Genomic DNA, 17,781 nt, shown 5'->3' with positions numbered 1-17,781 from the left:
GCGGTAGGCTCGTAATCTGGTGAACCAGGTTCGATTCCCTGCTCCTCCACATGCAGCTGCTGGGTGACCTTGGGCCAGTCACACTTCTCTGAAGTCTCTCAGCCCCACTCAAGTCACAGAGTGTTTGTTGTGGGGGAGGAAGGGAAAGGAGAATGTGAGCCGCTTTGAGACTCCTGAAGGGGAGTGAAAGGAGGGATATCAAATCCAAACTCTTCTTCTCTTCTTCTTCTTCTCCTCTTAAACTATGATGACGGGATTTACCCAAGTTTATTTCCAGGCCCACCTTAGAAGGCTGGTTTTGACCTTTAAAGTCTGTTGTAACTTAGGACCAGCCAGGGTCCTTGAGTGACTGCCTTTCTCTATATGTACCTACCTAAACATTAAGATCCTCAACTGCCACCCGAGGTGAGGGGCTCCAGGGAAGACCTTAGTAGTGGCACCTCAGTTGTGGGATGTTCTCTCCACTGTGTCACATTCTTATCTTTTTGGCACCAGGAAAAGACCTTTCTTTCCCAAGTTCTTTCCCCCATAAACCCTGCTGATTATAATGCTGGTTTTATGAAATGTTTTTTTTCTTTATATACATTTTAATTGTTTTATAAACCACTCTGAAAATATGATTTGGAGGGTGGTATAAAACAGTCACATATATAAATATTCAGTGTCAGGGCTGAGTCTTGGAACACTGTCAGGAGCCAGCATCAAGAGTAGGTCAGCAAGAACGAACCCGGTGTCATTGAATTCTTTATTCAAAGAAACCAAAACAGGGCAGAACTAATGAGCCCAACAACTCTTGCAACTCTTATCAGTAGGTATCACCCCAGTGAGGAAGTTGCTAGGACTAAAGGCCCCTGCCTTCCCACCACTCCCCAAGCAGTCTCAGGCTCCTTGGTCTACTATCGTCTTATTGCTGAACCCTCTTCATTCCTGTATGTGTCACTGGAATACTTTTGAAATTCACTGGCTAACTAAGGTTAGTTTCTTGGGGGGGGGGGGACCTAAACAAGAAAAAGTGTCACCACTTTTTATTAGGGCCAACTAAATCTCACAAAATAATGAGCAAGTAAGTGCTTAAGTTTCATATAACTCCTCAGACAAAATGTTAAAAGAGGAAGAATATGATGTACTGGTAGCAGACATGACAAACTCTGATTGGCAGAGGGAAATTCAGAATGCTGTTGGCAGATTGCTTAGATTGGCTTACATACTGTCCATGAAGTGCTTTGACCTGCCCAGGGAATGTTCTCAGTAAGTTGCTAGTACTAAAACCTTTCCCCTCCTTAATTTATCAGTGTTTAGTTAGGCAGGAATCTGATATCCGAAGTGTCCTTCTGTTAGAAGTGTCCTAGTTGTATGAGCAGTCTGGAGAATGACAGCTTTTGAGAATGTATATAACAGGAATAACAGTACATGTATGATTTCTAAAATGTGCTTTTGGTATTTAGAATAGAGCCGAACTACAAATTTCCTTTCCGCATATACTGTATTAAACTTAGGGACTGGTTGGGCTATTTTTCCATTCTCATTTTTGTCATCATGGTCCATCTACGTCACAGTAGTTCTCAAATCTACCTGGAGATGGCAGGGCTTATACCTGGAGGTTCCTCATGCAAAGCAGATGTTTTGCCACTGAGCTATAGTCCTTTGTTGTTTAGTCGTTTAGTCATGTCCGACTCTTTGTGACCCCCTGGACCAGAGCACGCCAGGCTCTCCTGTCTTCCACTGCCTCCCGCAGTTTGGTCAAACTCATGCTGGTAGCTTCAAGAACACTGTCCAACCATCTCGTCCTCTGTCGTCCCCTTCTCCTTGTGCCCTCCATCTTTCCCAACATCAGGGTCTTTTCCAGGGAGTCTTCTCTTCTCATGAGGTAGCCAAAGTCTTGGAGCCTCAGCTTCAGGATCTGTCCTTCCAGTGAGCACTCAGGGCTGATTTCCTTCAGAATGGAGAGGTTTGATCTTCCTGCAGTCCATGGGACTCTCAAGAGTCTCCTCCAGCACCAGAATTCAAAAGCATCCATTCTTCAGCGATCAGCCTTCTTGATGGTCCAGCTCCCACTCCCATACATCACTACTGGGAAAACCATAGCTTGAACTATACAGACCTTTGTTGGCAAGATTACAGCACTTACTATAATATAATTTCCAATATGTATACAAAAATTATATACAAAGTTTATATACCTAGAAAAAAATGAAATAAAAAAGAAACAAAGAGAAAAAACAAAAACAATTTCCCCCCCAAATATCATATACATAACAACACACTAGACTTCCTGTCTTTCCCGTTGTATATTCCTTTTTTACAAATGAATGTACTCTTATTATTGTATATTTCTTTACATTTTATCTAATACATTCCTATATCAATATGTGCTCTTAGTCTTATTTCTCGACTCATTCTCACTCCAACGTCAATCAAATGCTAGCATAGATGGTGAACCTTTACTGTATTTTTGAACATATGTTTTATATCTATCCCACTTTTCCATAAGTTTTTGTTTTGAATTGCCTCTCAGGGTATTTGTTAACTGCGCCCCTTCAGCACATTCTTGTAGCTTGTAATGCCAGTCCATTATTGTTGGGGCTTCTTGTTCCTTCAACAATTATTATTACAATTATAATTTAAATTTGTATACTTCCCTATACCCATGGATCTCAGAGCGGTTCACAACTTAAAATTACAATATAAAAATCACAAAACACATCGTAAAAATAAGAACAAAAACAAACTAATAATCCACGCAGGCAGTTTTAAACTGCACCAAAATCCCTATTTTTCCTTAGCTAAAATGCATAAACTTGAGCCGTTGAGCAAATGCATAACAAGAACACAGCTCTCTCCTTTATCAGTTTGTGACGTCAAGGATGACCCTGACTGTACCAGTAGAACAGAGAAAACACGTCTGTGCCTTATCTTATGTTCTGACCACAAGGACGCGCAGCCCCAAGTCTGGGAACAACGCCAGAGCGTGTTCTCGGAAATGGTGACCTCTGGCTCCAAGATAAGAGTAGGAACAGGAATATCCTTTTATGGTCAGGAGTGCGGGAAGGAAATCCCTTTTATGGTTAAGAGTGCCAGAGCAGGAACATCTGTGATGTCAACCTGCGTGGATAGGCTGACGTGGCTGGATTCCTGGGGAAGGAGGGAGAGGGTGCCTGGATATATATACTGCATGGAATTTCTCATTTCTTTGGACTTGATGTGGATACACCACGCAGGTGCCTTTCTGCTGTTCCGGAGAGCAGAAATAAAGAACTCTCTCTGAACCAACCCTCGGTGTCATTTGACTTCCTTCCACCTGTCTGGGAGCAACGCAGACCCAATTGGTGAGCTCCAATAAGGCTACATTTCTTGGTGCATTGGCCGGGATACATAATGAAGGCGCTAGTGGAACCTCTGTGGTGACAGAACAAGCAGGGAGCCATTGCAGAAAATGCCCATTCTCACGTTGCCACCCTCCAGACTTCTCAGGGTCTGAGTGGGTTCATATAAAGAGAGGCGGTCTTTGAGGTACGGCAGTCGTGAGCCATTTAAGGCTTTATAGGTCAAAACCAGCACTTTGAATTGGGCCCGGAAACTAACTGGTAGAAATTGTGACAGCAGGGATCCCTTCTGAACCAAAGTAAGACACCTATTTGCTAAGCATTAAGAAACTGCAATGTTGACAGCAGGGACCCCTTTTGAACCATTTCAGTTACTTAAGGGCTAACCAATTGCAAAACTGGAACGCTGAAGCGTCCACAACAGTCGTGCAAGGAAGGAGGATAAATAAAATGAAAACTGAAAATTTGGGGAAAGGAACAGGGATATCCCAAGGGGCGGAGGCTCCTACAGGTTGTCTTTCTCCCTTCTGCTGTTGCAGTCCTGTTTCTGAAAATCACATATCCATGTTGCTATCTTGGAATAGCAAATGTTATGTGGTATTCCCTCACCCTCCTTCCCAGTAGAAATGATCCACGAGTCCTCAGATACTTCCTATATCCTTTTCCTCCACAGTTCTTCCTTCCTAAATCCATTTGGATTCAAATGCAGAATGTTCTATGTGTATATTCCTCCCATTCTTCATATATATATATATGCTTTCGTAGATTTTCACGGGTACAGGAATGCAGGTTTTGGTGTCTTCGGGTGTCTTCCCGTGTAAGAGTCGGGGTGTCTGTGCGACGTTTCGACGAGGTCTCACTCGTCATCTTCAGGCTGGTGCTTTCGGCTTCTTGTTACTGGAACAGAGCAGAGTCTGGTGTTTGAGTTCCTATAAATACTGTGGAGGGGTGTGGTGTATAGCCTCCAACGTTCTGGGTAGAGAGGAAGTTCCTAGATTAGTGTGCCTTTTCTTCTTTTGTTCCTTAATTACTTGAGGGATATCTTGGGTGATTTCATGAGTGATATTCTGAATATCACTGGGTGGGTCATTAATTACTTGAGGGATATCTTGGGTGATTTCATGAGTGATATTCTGAATATCACTGGGTGGGTCATTAAGTGTAGATAGTTGCTAAAGCTCTCGTGTCTTGACCTCTTGAGCTTGTGAAGAGTTTTTCTGAGAAGATGGCTGTGCTGCATTTAGTTGTGCTCTGGCTTGGCTTCGTGTATAGGGGCGAGCTATGGTTTTGTGCCTTGTGCCAGCCAGATCTGTGTAGGGATTGCAGGGGGGTGCAGCATCCGGAGGTGCCACTATAGTTTGGTTGCTGGATGGAGTCTGTAATATGTCTGTGGAGAGGGTCTGGGTTTGGGTCTGGTGTGGTTGATTGGTGACGGCGTTCTGTGTGCCTCTGGTTCTGGTGTCGGTTTTTGTGGGGAGGGCTAATTTCCAGATGTCTGGCAGGCGGGACGTGTCGTCACGCTTGTTCATGTTGTGAGGGTGTTTCTCCACAGTATTTATAGGAACTCAAACACCAGACTCTGCTCTGTTCCAGTAACAAGAAGCCGAAAGCACCAGCCTGAAGATGACGAGTGAGACCTCGTCGAAACGTCGCACAGACACCCCGACTCTTACACAGGAAGACACCCGAAGACACCAAAACCTGCATTCCTATACCCGTGAAAATCTACGAAAGCAAATATATATATATATATATATATATATATATACACACACACACACACACACACACACATCATTTCCAACAGTCATTTAACATATATTTTTATCTTATACAGTTTTTTAGACTTCCGTCAACTATCTCTGAAGACTTTCCATTCTTTATCACTTAATGTGCATTTCTTAATTTCTCTATTACTTTTAATTATCCTTAACTGATATTCTCTTCATAATCTTCCTTGCAATATTTCGCATAATCCTCCTTACAAAACTTCTTGCCGTCCTACTAGCATAATCTGTTTATTACAATTGCTTTTCAGATAGTTCAAATATTTACTCCAGTCCTCTAAGAATCTCTGGTCCCGCAGGTTTCGAATCCTTCCTGCCAATTTGTCTAATTCTGCATAGTCCATTAATTTCATTTGCCACTCTTTCGCCGGTAATTCTTCTTGTTTCCACCTCCCATTCTTCTTAAATCAGTTGTGCCCTTTGCAGTAATGTAACCCAATAGCATTTTCGAGTCATCCGTTTCATAAACAAGCTCTGAAGAGATTTCTCTACAAGTGGAGCAAACGTGGCTGATCATGTTGAGAAAAGGTGTCTTAATTGCTACTAATCATGATCGCTCAATGAAGCACCCATGCCCAGAGGCAGCTTACGTCTGAGCACCAGATACTGAGGACAAAGATGTGCTTTATTTGGGAGTTTCCTGGAGGCATCTGCCTGGTCCCTTCTGGAAACAGAAGGATGGGCTAGAATATGAACCCATCTTGATGTGACCCTGCGAGACAGTTCATAATTCCTTACTTTCCTGATGGAGGAGCGCGCGTCCAAAGCCCCCTTTAGCATATGGAATGAGCTGCGCAGCTCTTTGCATTTTGTCCAGTATGGCCAAGTGAGCTTCCACTCTGGCGTTATTACTAGATTTAGCCCTGGAAATGTTCCCAGCCCAGGAAAGCACCATATTTTTCGCTCCATAAGACACCTTTTTTCCTCTTAAAATCTAAGGGGAAATGTCTGTAATGTCTCTGTGTCTTATGGAGTGAATGTGTGGTCCCTGGGGCTGGGGGGGGGGAGCCGGGCTTCCCCTACCGCCAGCCCCACAAGCTCGGGGAGCAGCGGAAAGGCTGCCCCAGAAGCCAGCGCTCCCTCTAGCTGTTTTAGCTTCTGCCTTAGCGGCGCAATGCCTCCGCAGGGCAGTAGGGAGCTTTCATCCCGCTACCCTGGGGAGGCTTCACGCGGCTCTTGGGGGCTTTTGCAGGAGGTGGGGGAAGGGACAGAGCGAGGCTCTCTCACTTCCCCCACCTCCCGCAAAAGCCCCCAAGAGCCGCATTTTTTTTCCTTGAATCCCCCCCCCCCAGTAGGTGCGCCTTATGGTCAGGCGCGCCTTATGGAGCGAAAAATACGGTAATTTGTGTTGAATTCCAATTTTATTTTGTGGTATGTATTGTGAAACATATTTAGGGGGAAATAAAAAAAATCCTTCCAGTAGCACCTTAAAGACCAACTAAGTTAGTTCTTGGTATGAGCTTTCGTGTGCATGCACACTTCTTCAGATACCTAGATATTTAGGGGAATTATTTTTGCAAAGAGAGGCTAAACTGGTCCTTGCTGTTTCATTCTAAAATGTGAGTGTGAAGCTGACATCATCTAGAACGGACAATTGCATTGTCTTCAGTTTTCTCTCCCCCATTAACAGCAGTCACAAGAAACCCAAAATTGACAAGAAGCTCAGAGGTGCTTTTAAGTGTCTCATGTGTCAATTGCATGTCATCTTGTAGACTAACCAGCAAGGTAACAAAACATTCAACATTAGCAGCAGAGCAGAAAGCTTTCTAGGGCAGTACAAGATGTTTTGGCAACCGTCACATGATCTAACACAGGAGTGGGAGACCTTTGGGCTTCCAGATGTTTCTGAACTGCAGCTCCCATCCTCACTGGCCATGTTTGCAGGAGCTGTTGAAAGTTGTAGTTCAGCAACCTTTTAACTGTTGCTATTATCTCCCTTTCCCTGTTTCTCGACACTCTACAGGAGTAGTCAAATATCAGGATGATAAATTGGGTGTTTAAATATATTAAAAATTGAATTTTAAAGAAAAGTTTGGGGTTTCGGCTGCCATTTTCTCTTTAAAAAGAACCTGGTTTGAAACGAAATCTGAATTTAATGCAGACATCTATCAACTGAATTTATGACGCTCTAAGTAACTTATAAAAGACTATATAATTGGGCAGCTTTTTCTCATAAAGAAAGAACTGTAAAAAAAACCACACATTTTAGTCTTGTCATTTTATACAAACCTGTAGTTTATATACTACTTGATACTGGAGGCCAGAGTGGCAAATTACCACAGCCATCATCCAGTATTCCATCTACGCGACCTTATTTATGCTTAGGGACGGCAGGTTCTCTGCAATTAGAGTGGGTAGTATAATTATGAATGAATATGGTTATAGCTACTAAATATAATACACTCTGGTAACTCAAATAATAGATGAAACAATTAAAAGTGAGGCCAATTGTCAGGGGTTCAGGAGCAGAGGCGAGGGCAAGGGAGGAAACAGAGAGCGAGGGGGAGGAGGCAGAAGAAAGGATGAGTGATGACGACGACCCGAGATCTCCGAGTCTTTCCAGTGAATCAGAAGATTCACAGGAAGGAGCACCAGTGGCCAGAGCAAGGGGGGAGCCTAGGGGGACACCCCAGGAAGAAGGATCCAGAGGGGGCTCAGAGGGCAGCAGTGGGAAATCGGGACCAGCGTCACCAACAGAGAGCAGGGGAGAGGAAGGACGTCAGGTATCAAGCGCTGGCAGCTCGCAGCAGGAGGGAGGGCATGAGTCAGGAGTGGCCACACCTCCATCGGGGAGCGAGGAAACGGTCAGGCGGCAAGTGGAAGGTTGGGCGCGCGCGCCAAGTTCAAATGCACAGGAAGGTGGCGCAGTAAGCAGCCCGGAGAGGGAGCCAGGTCCTAAAGCCCGACGCAAGGAGACAGAAGGGTCCGGGGGGTCAGCGTCAGAAGCGTCCCGAAAGGAAGAGACCACGGGGGGCAGAGGGACCCAGAGAAGAACGGTCAGGCGGAAAAGGTGGAGTAAGGCTAGGGTACTTAGCTGGTGTACAGGGGGCGGAGACTCAGACGGAGCTTCGCCGGTCTAACCCTTAAGACGTAGAGCTGCACGCAGCAGCTGGAGAATGGAAACTGTAACTCAATAAAGACTTTTACAAAGTGACCGCTGGCTAGCGTGATCCTCTGTGAGCTAGGATCTGAGAGCAGCTCTGACACCAATAATTCAAAATAGTTTTTCCCCTTGATGATTTAAATCAGCCAAAATTGCCAGATATTGTATTCTCAGTGGCTGCTCTGTTCTCCATCATGTATTTGATGGTAGAAATTATGAGTTGTCTCCAACTAAGTTCTCCGAGTATACCCCCTGAAATTAACAGATCTTCAAATATCTTAAGGGCTTCCACATGGTGGAGGATGGGATTTTCTTTGTTTTTGGAGCCAGTGTATAGAACGCCATTCTCAGTGTTACAAAGCTATTATTGTCACTCAAAAGAAACAGGACCATTTCTGCTGGAGTGTACCTATTTGCTTTTGTGAACAAAGGTTTCAGAAAGCAATCTCTTGAGTCTCTATATAACGGGCAGGCTAACAGATAATAAGTGATGTACTCCACCTGAGGTTGACCACAAATACAAAGTGTGTCTGTGTACAGGACCTTCTTGTGGAAGCCATCCAAGACCACAATGGGCACCACATGCAAATGCAACACAATAAAAGCATTTATTAAGGAAGCTGGGGAGCGTTTGGTCAGATAACTAGCTCTAAAATGCTCTGTCCTCAAAAGTAGATACCAAGGGGTAAGTTTTGTGTTTCTAATTAGTCATGGCAATGCTATTTTTCTAGAAAAAATAGACTGCCTCTCCTGGTATGCCCCGCGGAGGACCTTAAGGTCCACAAATGACATTTTGGAGGTCCCGAGCCTCAAGGAGGTTAGATTGGTCTCAACTAGGGCCAGGGCCTTTTCAGTGCTGGCCCCAACTTGGTGGAACGCTCTGTCACAAGAGACTAGGGCCCTGTGGGACTTGACATCTTTCTGCAGGGCCTGCAAGACAGAGCTGTTCCGCCTGGCCTTTGGTTTGGACTCAGTCTGACCCTTATGTTTCCCTCCCCTTATGGTTTTGATCTATAGGCTACTTTTAAAACGAGGCTGCATTTTAAATTGCATTTTAACCTGTATTTTAAATTGTTTTTTTTCCTTTTCCTATTATGTTTTTACTGCAATTTTACTGGTGTTAGCTGCCTTGAGCCCGGCTCTGACTGGGGAGGGCGGGGTATAAATAAAATTTATTCTTATTCTTATTCTTGTTATGAAAAAGTGGTGCCGGAACTCACCATGAATGCCTCCCTTGTTCTCTTATAACGGCACCATCCCTGAGAGGTGCAGGAATTGAGTTCTGGCTGGAAAAAGCCCTGGTCACAGGAGACCCATGAATGCAAAGTGCATGGTGTTTGTTTTTTGAAGTGTAGGGGTTATCCTACACTGTATTGGAGGTCTTACCACAAACATGCCACAAAGAGGAACAATTTGTGTTCACTGTGTATGTAAAAATGAGGTCATCCCTCTCTTCAGTCATGGAGTAGCTGATAGAATGGGACTTTTGAAAAAAGTAGGACTATCAGAAGGAGTGTTTGGAGGTCTACTAAAAGGTAACAGAACTTCTGGCAACAGAACAACCTCCCCTGCTGATCTTAGCTCACAGATCATGCCAGCAGGTGATCCAGTCACACGACATCAGGTTTTGGACAGGTGGTTGTGGTTTAGGGAAAAACCACAGGCCACATGCAAGCCTAATTGGGGCTGGAGGCCAGAGGAGCTTCACTGCTGCCATAAGAATGTCATGTCTTGCTGCTGGCAGTGTTGAACCAAGCTATGGAATGGAGATGGTGGAGCCCTATGGTCCTTAACCTCAGGCGGCAAGATGCCTTGAGCTTCCTCTACCCAAAGCCTCACGGGGCTCCAGAAGGAGGAGAAATAAAGCTGTGTGTCATCTGCATATTGAGGATGACACACTCCAAATACCACCCTTCAAGGGGCTCTGTCCCCTAGCGGTTTCACACAGAGGATGAGAGTGAATATGGAACCCTGCAGAACACTGAAGGGAAGATGCAGTGGGGCTGAACAGAAATTCCCCAGCACCTCCATATGGAAACAGCTGTCTAGGTAAGAGAAGAACCACTGCAGTACATCCTGTCCACACCCAACTCTGGCAGCCTCTTCACACTGGTTGAATAGTGTTGAAAGCTTCGCAACTTGTTTTGATGCACACTGGACCACTCTGGGCTTTTGAGCTGCAAATTTAAGCAATTGGGAGATCTGACTTGGTAAAATATATGCTTTTTATTTATTTATGATTTTATCATATTGAAGAGTTTAAAATGTTCATAAATATTAATAAATCTGTCTGGTGACCATGATGAATGTGCCCTCTCAAACCAACAGAGTATGTAAACACTCCCCTTTTTTGTATTATTTTCTATTCATTGCTCATTCTCACCTCACCCTTGCTTTCCAGAGTAGCAACAAGAGAACACCCCTTGCCATGAGCTGATAACAGACTTTAAACATGAGGAGCAAAGATAAAGCCAAGGCCTGTATGTTCGTTCAGTGGGTAAAAAGTGTCTACTAGGTGTATGTTATGAAGGTGGTTAAGCAGGCAAGAGTGATCAAAGGTGCCATAAAGTCCTGATGAGAACTGAGTTTTTTAATTTCTGGATTGAAAATTGCCACCATAATCAAGGCTTACTAGGAGGCAGAGTCCACTGCCACTTAGCACTGTGACTTGTATACATTGCCAGTTGAGTTTGCTGTACAGAATGTCTTCTTTTTCACTTGCTGATGAATGGCCCTAACCATCCCGCTCCCACATATTTTGGGAGGGAACAAAGCTCCCCCCTCCAGTTTTTAACACACCCCTTGCTTCTTTTTCCCTTTACCGCAGTAAAAAAACTGAGCCCACCCGGTCCATTGTTCCTGCTGGATACCCCAAAGAAGGCACCTACCACCCCATCTATATCATCCCAGACCAGATGGAGCAGTGCATTTATGCAACCGAGGTAATGAATATATGCTCACTCCTCCAACCTGCCCACTCTGTTACCCTGGAACCAGCTCAGGGTCAGAGATGACAGTCACTGCCATACGGATCAAATGGTCATGTCAGGTTCACAGCTGATGGTATAACTAGACACAATCCAATAGCAGAATCAGAAAATGTGCCAGTTCTGTTGTGCGCCAGGGCTCATGGTGTCAACTTATTAAACACAAACAGGGCCCCACAACAAAATGTTGGCCGTTCCTGGGGGAAGCAGCCTTCGAAGCTCTGTCTGCTCAGGCAGGATATTGCTCAGAGCAAGTGTTGGCTGACAGAAGATTGAGTGAATGGGTGCATGCCTTTACAGTCGTACCTTGGATCCCGTACACCTTGCGAGTCAAACGTTTTGGCTCTTGAATGCCGCAAACCCAGAAGTGAGCGTTGGTTTGTGAACATTTTTTGGAACCTGAACGTCCGATGCGGCTTCCGGTTGGCTATAGGAACTTCCTGCAGCCAATCAGAAGCTGTGCCTTGGTTTCCAAACATTTTGGAAGTTGAACGGACTTCTGGAACGGATTCCGTTCGACTTCCAAGGCACCACTGTGTATCTTGGCTTCCTTTTCTCCATCCACCTTCTCAAGACAAATAATTTCACTCTTCCCATCTTTCATTTTCTGCCTCCTTTCTTATTTTTAATGACACACCTCTTAGCCAGAGTTGCAGGTTAAAAAACAACAGGAATACTCGCTGACACAACGTCATTTGGCTGTATCCAGCTGTGCGGGTCCCGAGGGCTAACTGTGCGGCGAGGTCCGAGTCCAGTCCGAGGTTGAGGGTGTGGTATGGAGGCTGTCCGTCAAAGCTGAAGCTGGGTGCAGGGCAAGGAGTCGGGTGAGGTCAGGTACTCTGGCAGAAGAGCAGAACAGGGTGCAGGCAGGAACAGGCTACCAACAATGTTGCTCCCGCAACCTGGGACTGGGGCTGGCCGGCTTTTATCTGCCCCGAGGCATAGGGCGGTCCCGGCCTACAGGTGACTCGCCTCTCCTGGCCTGGAGGCGAGCACTCCTCCTGCGGGAATTTAGTTCCCTCCGCCTCTCTGCCCTGAGCCTCTGCAGCTCAGGAGAGGCTGGAGGGTTACCGGACCCAGAGGCAATCTCACCTTCCCCTGATGGGGCTGAGAGTGGAGCACCTGCAGGCAATGGGTCCTCCGTCATCTCAGGAGCCAGAGCAGACTCAGCTGGTGCCTGCACCTGAGGACCCAGCACAGGTGAGGACCCTTCAGGCTCATGCCTCAGCCGCAGCTCAGCCGGCCCTGGAGGCGGGGACTCCTGTGCAGGCTGTTATCCCTCAGGTTCAGCCTCCGAGTCCGGATCCCAGGCCATCATACCAGCTGCCGCTGCGCAGTCTTCCAATGAATGCAGCCACAGTCTTCTAAGACTTTAAAAATCTGCCTGAGCTAGCTGAAGCTGCTGAATGATACCTGAGCAGTTTCTTACTATGCTTTAGGAATAAATTATAAATTGCTAGAGAATAATCTTTTCCCTTGAAAAATATTACATCATGAAATACACTGGAAATCAAGAACCATGTATTGTGTTTTGTTTACTAGCTTAAAAGCCCTGAAGTCGCTCAGCAGAACTTCTTTACCACTAAATCACATCTCAAGGGGCAACTTCCTTTTCAAGGAAAACACTTTTAAGGTAGAATTTTATGAAAATCTTAATGTCACACTAATCCACACAGATATTTTTTTTCTAATTCCCATCTTGCACTTCAATCTCGTTGAAAAGCAGGTTGTTTTTTTACTGGTTCTGCTAAAAGCATGAAACAGTCTCACATATTCATATTATAATATGCATATACATTCCAGGTTTCCTAAAGTAACCAGCACATATTTATTGTATGTAGATGTTTGTGTAAAAATATATCATACATACATTTTGCATATAGTTTTGCGTATAATTAACAGCAACAAAACAATACATGAATGGATCTGACACAGGCACTCAATGCAAAGGCTCTCCAACGCAGGAACTGCCAAATTTCATGTATAAATCCTCTTGCATCTCTGACCACTTTCTGTTAGCCCCAAATTGTTTCTGCCAGGATAATAATAATAATAATAATAATAATAATAATAATAATTATAATTATAATTATAATTATAATTATAATTATAATAATTTATTTACACCCCGCCCATCTGGCTGGGTTTCCCCAGCCACTCCGGACGGCTTCCAACAAAACACTAAAATACAATAACCTATTAAACATTAAAAGCTTCCCTAAACAGGGCTGCCTTCAGATGTCTTCTAAAAGTTTGGTAGTTATTTTTCTCTTTGACATCTGGTGGGAGGGTGTTCCACAGGGCGGGCACCACCACCGAGAAGGCCCTCTGCCTGGTTCCCTGTAGCTTTGCTTCTTGCAATGAGGGAACCACCAGAAGGCCCTCGGATCTGGACCTCAGTGTCCGGGCAGAATGACGGATAGCACACATCTCCCTGAAGCTGTAATTCACTGCTCCATAAGCTTCTTGCTACTTGCTTCCTGGCCTTTGCTCTCTATCCAACTTGCATGCTCTCTCCTTGGTCCTCTCACCTGACAAGCTCATCGTCCCTGATTCTTGCTTGCTTCTGATTGCTACCTGCCAAGCTACCTACTCGACTGATGCAGTGAACTCTTGAGATATAGCGAGGGATTATCCAAGTTTCAACAGTGTGAGAATTAAATCTAATGGAAACAAAATCACACTTTCCAATACACTAAATATTGTGCAAACCAAATACAACTATGCCATTGACATATTTTAAAAAATATACAACCATGTCGTGTTTCTTTATTCAAGCCCTGCAGAAAACAACATACGTAAGGTATTCAGTCTTGCTACGGTCACTGATCTCTGAAAATACTTTTAGGGTCGAGGCCAAAGTGTCTATGAAAATGGAAATGTTTAGGCAACAAGTTCTGAGTTTCCAGTTTAAAAGTTTGGCTACCCTTCAGCTGCAGTCCTTGTTTTGGTCGTTCAGTGTAAAATTCTCAAAGGCATTTCTGAGAGCTGGTGGGATAAACAACATTGGAGATGTGTATCTGACTGAGCTAGTCTCATGTGGTTGCTGTTGTGAGGTCCACCCTGTCGCTCCCCAATCTCTGCTCCAAAGCTTTTCCCCTCCCTTACAAAAATAGCCAAGGAGTTCATCCTGTTGGAAGCCACAGATTGCGATAACAAATTTGATCCTTCCTCCAAGGAGTTGAAATGGCTTAGTTTATCCCTGGCTTCCTCAGCCTCGGCCCTCCAGATGTTTTTGGCCTACAACTCCCATGATCCCTAGCTAGCAGGACCAGTGGTCAGGGATGATGGGAACTGTAGTCTCAAAACACCTGGAGGGCCGAAGTTGAGGAAGCCTGGTTTCGCCACACAAGGACCTTGTAGAAAAGAGGAGTGGGCAAGAGTGTTACTCGTCTGAAGCCCCTCCAGTAGGTTTTTAGACTGAATGGTTTTTTTCATGCATCCAAGCCCAATTGATCTCAATGAGCCCATTTGATAAGCATTACAGGCAAGGCTATTATATTATAAGGGACGCGGGTGGCGCTGTGGGCTAAAGCCTCAACGCCTAGGGCTTGCCGATCGAAAGGTCGGCGGTTCGAATCCCCGCGGCGGGGTGCGCTCCCGCTGTTCGGTCCCAGCGCCTGCCCACCTAGCAGTTCGAAAGCACCTCCGGGTGCAAGTAGATAAATAGGTACCGCTTACCAGCGGGAAGGTAAACGGCGTTCCGTGTGCGGCTCTGGCTCGCCAGAGCAGCGATGTCACGCTGGCCACGTGACCCGGAAGTGTCCCCGGACAGCGCTGGCCCCCGGCCAATAAATGTGAGATGGGCGCACAAACCCCACAGTCTGTCAAGACTGGCCCGTTCGGGCAGGGGTACCTTTACCTTTACCTATTATATTATAACTAGTAGACTTGATTGGTACTACTGTGCTTTGGCTGATTAACATTCTATGTCCCTTTAAATGTCTTTGTGGGAGGGAGGTTATTGGTTTTCCCTTGTTCTTGTTTTCATTATGTGTTTTGGGTTCTCATTCTGTACGTTCACGTGAACTGCCCTGTACTCTTTGGATCAAGGGAGGTATATAAATTTTAATGATAATGATAAACCTCTAACAGTTGATGGCTAGCAATAATAATGTATTTCATGATTAGTCTATGGGCCAAAAGGAATGATCAATATCATTTTGAAGGATTAAACAAAGTAGCTTCCCCCCATGCCTATGACCCTAATAAAATTATTAGTCATAGTGACCTTCAGTAATGAGCAGCTGCTACCATAACACCTAGTGTTTTTAAAAAGAAAACATGTAATATTCAGTTTGGGGCTATACATTGTACATTGCCCAAAAGGGGTTCAAATTGACCAGAAAAAAAATCTATAACATAATGAGAAAATTGAGGGCAGGGTATCGCTGAAAAGATGCTAAACAAACCCCAAAGCTGTAACTCTTGCTTTTTAGATTTTACTTATGGGCCCAATCGTTCACAGAGGTTAGTTTTGCTCTACATCAGCATGTGCCCTATTAAGTATTAAAGGCAAATGCTTTATAGCCTTAGAGAGATGTGCACCGAGTTTTTGCCAAGGGATCATTACATGCAGGAACAAACAAATCAATGGACACACTCAGCACAGGGAGATGCAGGATGGATTTCCCTGTTTTGTTCAGGAAAGTTAGGGAAGGCATGGAAGCTGCTGAAGTAAAACTAGCAGAAAGGTATAATGTGCAACACCACATCAAAATGTGTGATCAGTTTCAGCATATGTGAGAAAGCAGAGGTAACATGTCTTTATGGGGGGGTATCTATGTATTATGGGACGCGGGTGGCGCTGTGCGTTAAACCACAGAGCCTAGGACTTGCCGATCAGAAGGTCGGCGGTTCAAATCCCCGCGACGGGGTGAGCTCCTGTTGCTCGGTCCCTGCTCCTGCCAACCTAGCAGTTCGAAAGCACGTCAAAGTGCAAGTAGATAAATAGGTACCACTCCGGCGGGAAGGTAAACGGCGTTTCCGTGCGCTGCTCTGGTTCGCCAGAAGTGCCTTAGTCTGTACGCCGGCTCCCTCGGCCAGTAAAGCGAGATGAGCGCCGCAACCCCAGAGTCGGTCACAACTGGACCTAATGGTCAGGGGTCCCTTTACCTTTTATCTATAGATTGACTTGGTAACCCTTCTGTAAAAAATTAATTGGTGTGTCAAGGGAAGGGAACTGAAAACACCATTTTGAAGCCATAGAAACTATAATTCCCTGGTGTTTTGTGTATGATGTGACCAACTACTCTCATTACCTTCCACGGTACAGTCATCTCTCAACTTACACAGGGGTTATGTTCCAGGGCTGGTACTTAAAGCCAAACTTGCACATAGTCAAAACACACTCCCTGCACCTCTGAACACTCTCCCAAGACCACATGCACTCTCCCAAGGCTGCTGTATACTCTCCCTGCACCTCTAGATGCTCTCACAAGGCGAGTGCAATGGTGGGGGGGGATTGCCAACAGTTCCCCCCCCCAGATGCCCACCCTGCTATTTATTATTTTCAGCCAAACACATAGTGCTGAATTCACACAAGTTAAATGTAAGTTGCAAGTTGACTGTACTTATCAGGTCTCTCACACACACACACCCCAAGTGGTGGATGCTCTGAACAGATTGGACAACGTAATTATCTTTGGAAGGATACCAATGGACCGAGCCATTGAAGACACAGTTAAAAGGATGGATTTGCCGGGTGGGACTAAAGGATTCAGTTATCATAAAGAAGCAGCTATCAGGTATCGCACTCCTGTGGATTACAGAAGTCCGTGCATTTGTTAACTATGAAACATGACAGGTGTTACAAACAATTGGTTTATCTAAGCCAAACATGACGAAGTGGGCGTGACATGTTTCAAAACACATGAGTAAAATCTATTCAGTTCTGTGACTAGAACTGGTGAGACAAGCCGGATAGTGATTTTTTAAAGGCACAATAATTTGGGTAAGAACATTACTACACGTTTTAGGCATAGAGACCCAAACATAAATGAAGTAATAGGATTCTCAAATTGCAACTGAAATGATCTTCTACCCTTAACAGAATGGCACAAGTCATAGCTAAAGGAAGAACCGTATGCTGAATAATGACAGAGCTCTGTTTGGATAGATGATTTTGACTGCATAGGGCCATCATTTGTCATTTAGAGATATTCTGGCCCACTTGGCCCACTCAGACCATTTCCTTTGTCATTAGCGATGTGCTGTTTATTTATCTTTTCACACAATTCAGGCTGCATTCTTATACACACCTACCTGGAGACAAGCCCTATTGAACTCAATGGGATTTAAGTTTTGAGTAGGATTGCACTGGTGTTTTGTTTTGCAGAGTATAAATAATCAAATCAAAAATCTAATCAAATTGTTAACAGCCATGATGTTAATAATTTTACTAGGGTTGTAGGCTTGTTTGTTTTTTTAAGCTACTATGTTTAATCATTCTAATTGGTAATGTTTTAATGGCCAGCGGCTACAAGCAAGGCAAACCTGACTGACTGCTATCAGCCATGCCACTTTTAGATCTGTGACCAATTTCCTGAGATTGTTCTCTTATACCGAAAAAAGTGGCTCTC

At 44.8% G+C, this 17,781-nt stretch overlaps 1 protein-coding gene across 2 annotated transcripts in view; it reads left to right on the top strand.

Moving 5' to 3' along the window:
* DLL3 (delta like canonical Notch ligand 3) overlaps positions 1-17,781 on the top strand; it is a 174,357-nt gene that overhangs the window by 141,549 nt on the left and 15,027 nt on the right. For both annotated transcript variants that reach the window (XM_082231102.1, XM_082231103.1), the window contains one exon: positions 11,041-11,155. In XM_082231102.1, coding sequence (XP_082087228.1) covers positions 11,041-11,155 — 115 coding nt within the window. The remainder of the gene's footprint in view (positions 1-11,040; positions 11,156-17,781) is intronic.

This window comes from Podarcis vaucheri, assembly GCF_965113315.1.
Source record: "Podarcis vaucheri genome assembly, chromosome: 7".
Taxonomy (NCBI): Eukaryota; Metazoa; Chordata; class Lepidosauria; order Squamata; family Lacertidae; genus Podarcis; species Podarcis vaucheri.
The sequence above is the reverse complement of the archived record's forward strand: the minus strand, read 5'-3'. Positions and strand labels throughout refer to the sequence as shown.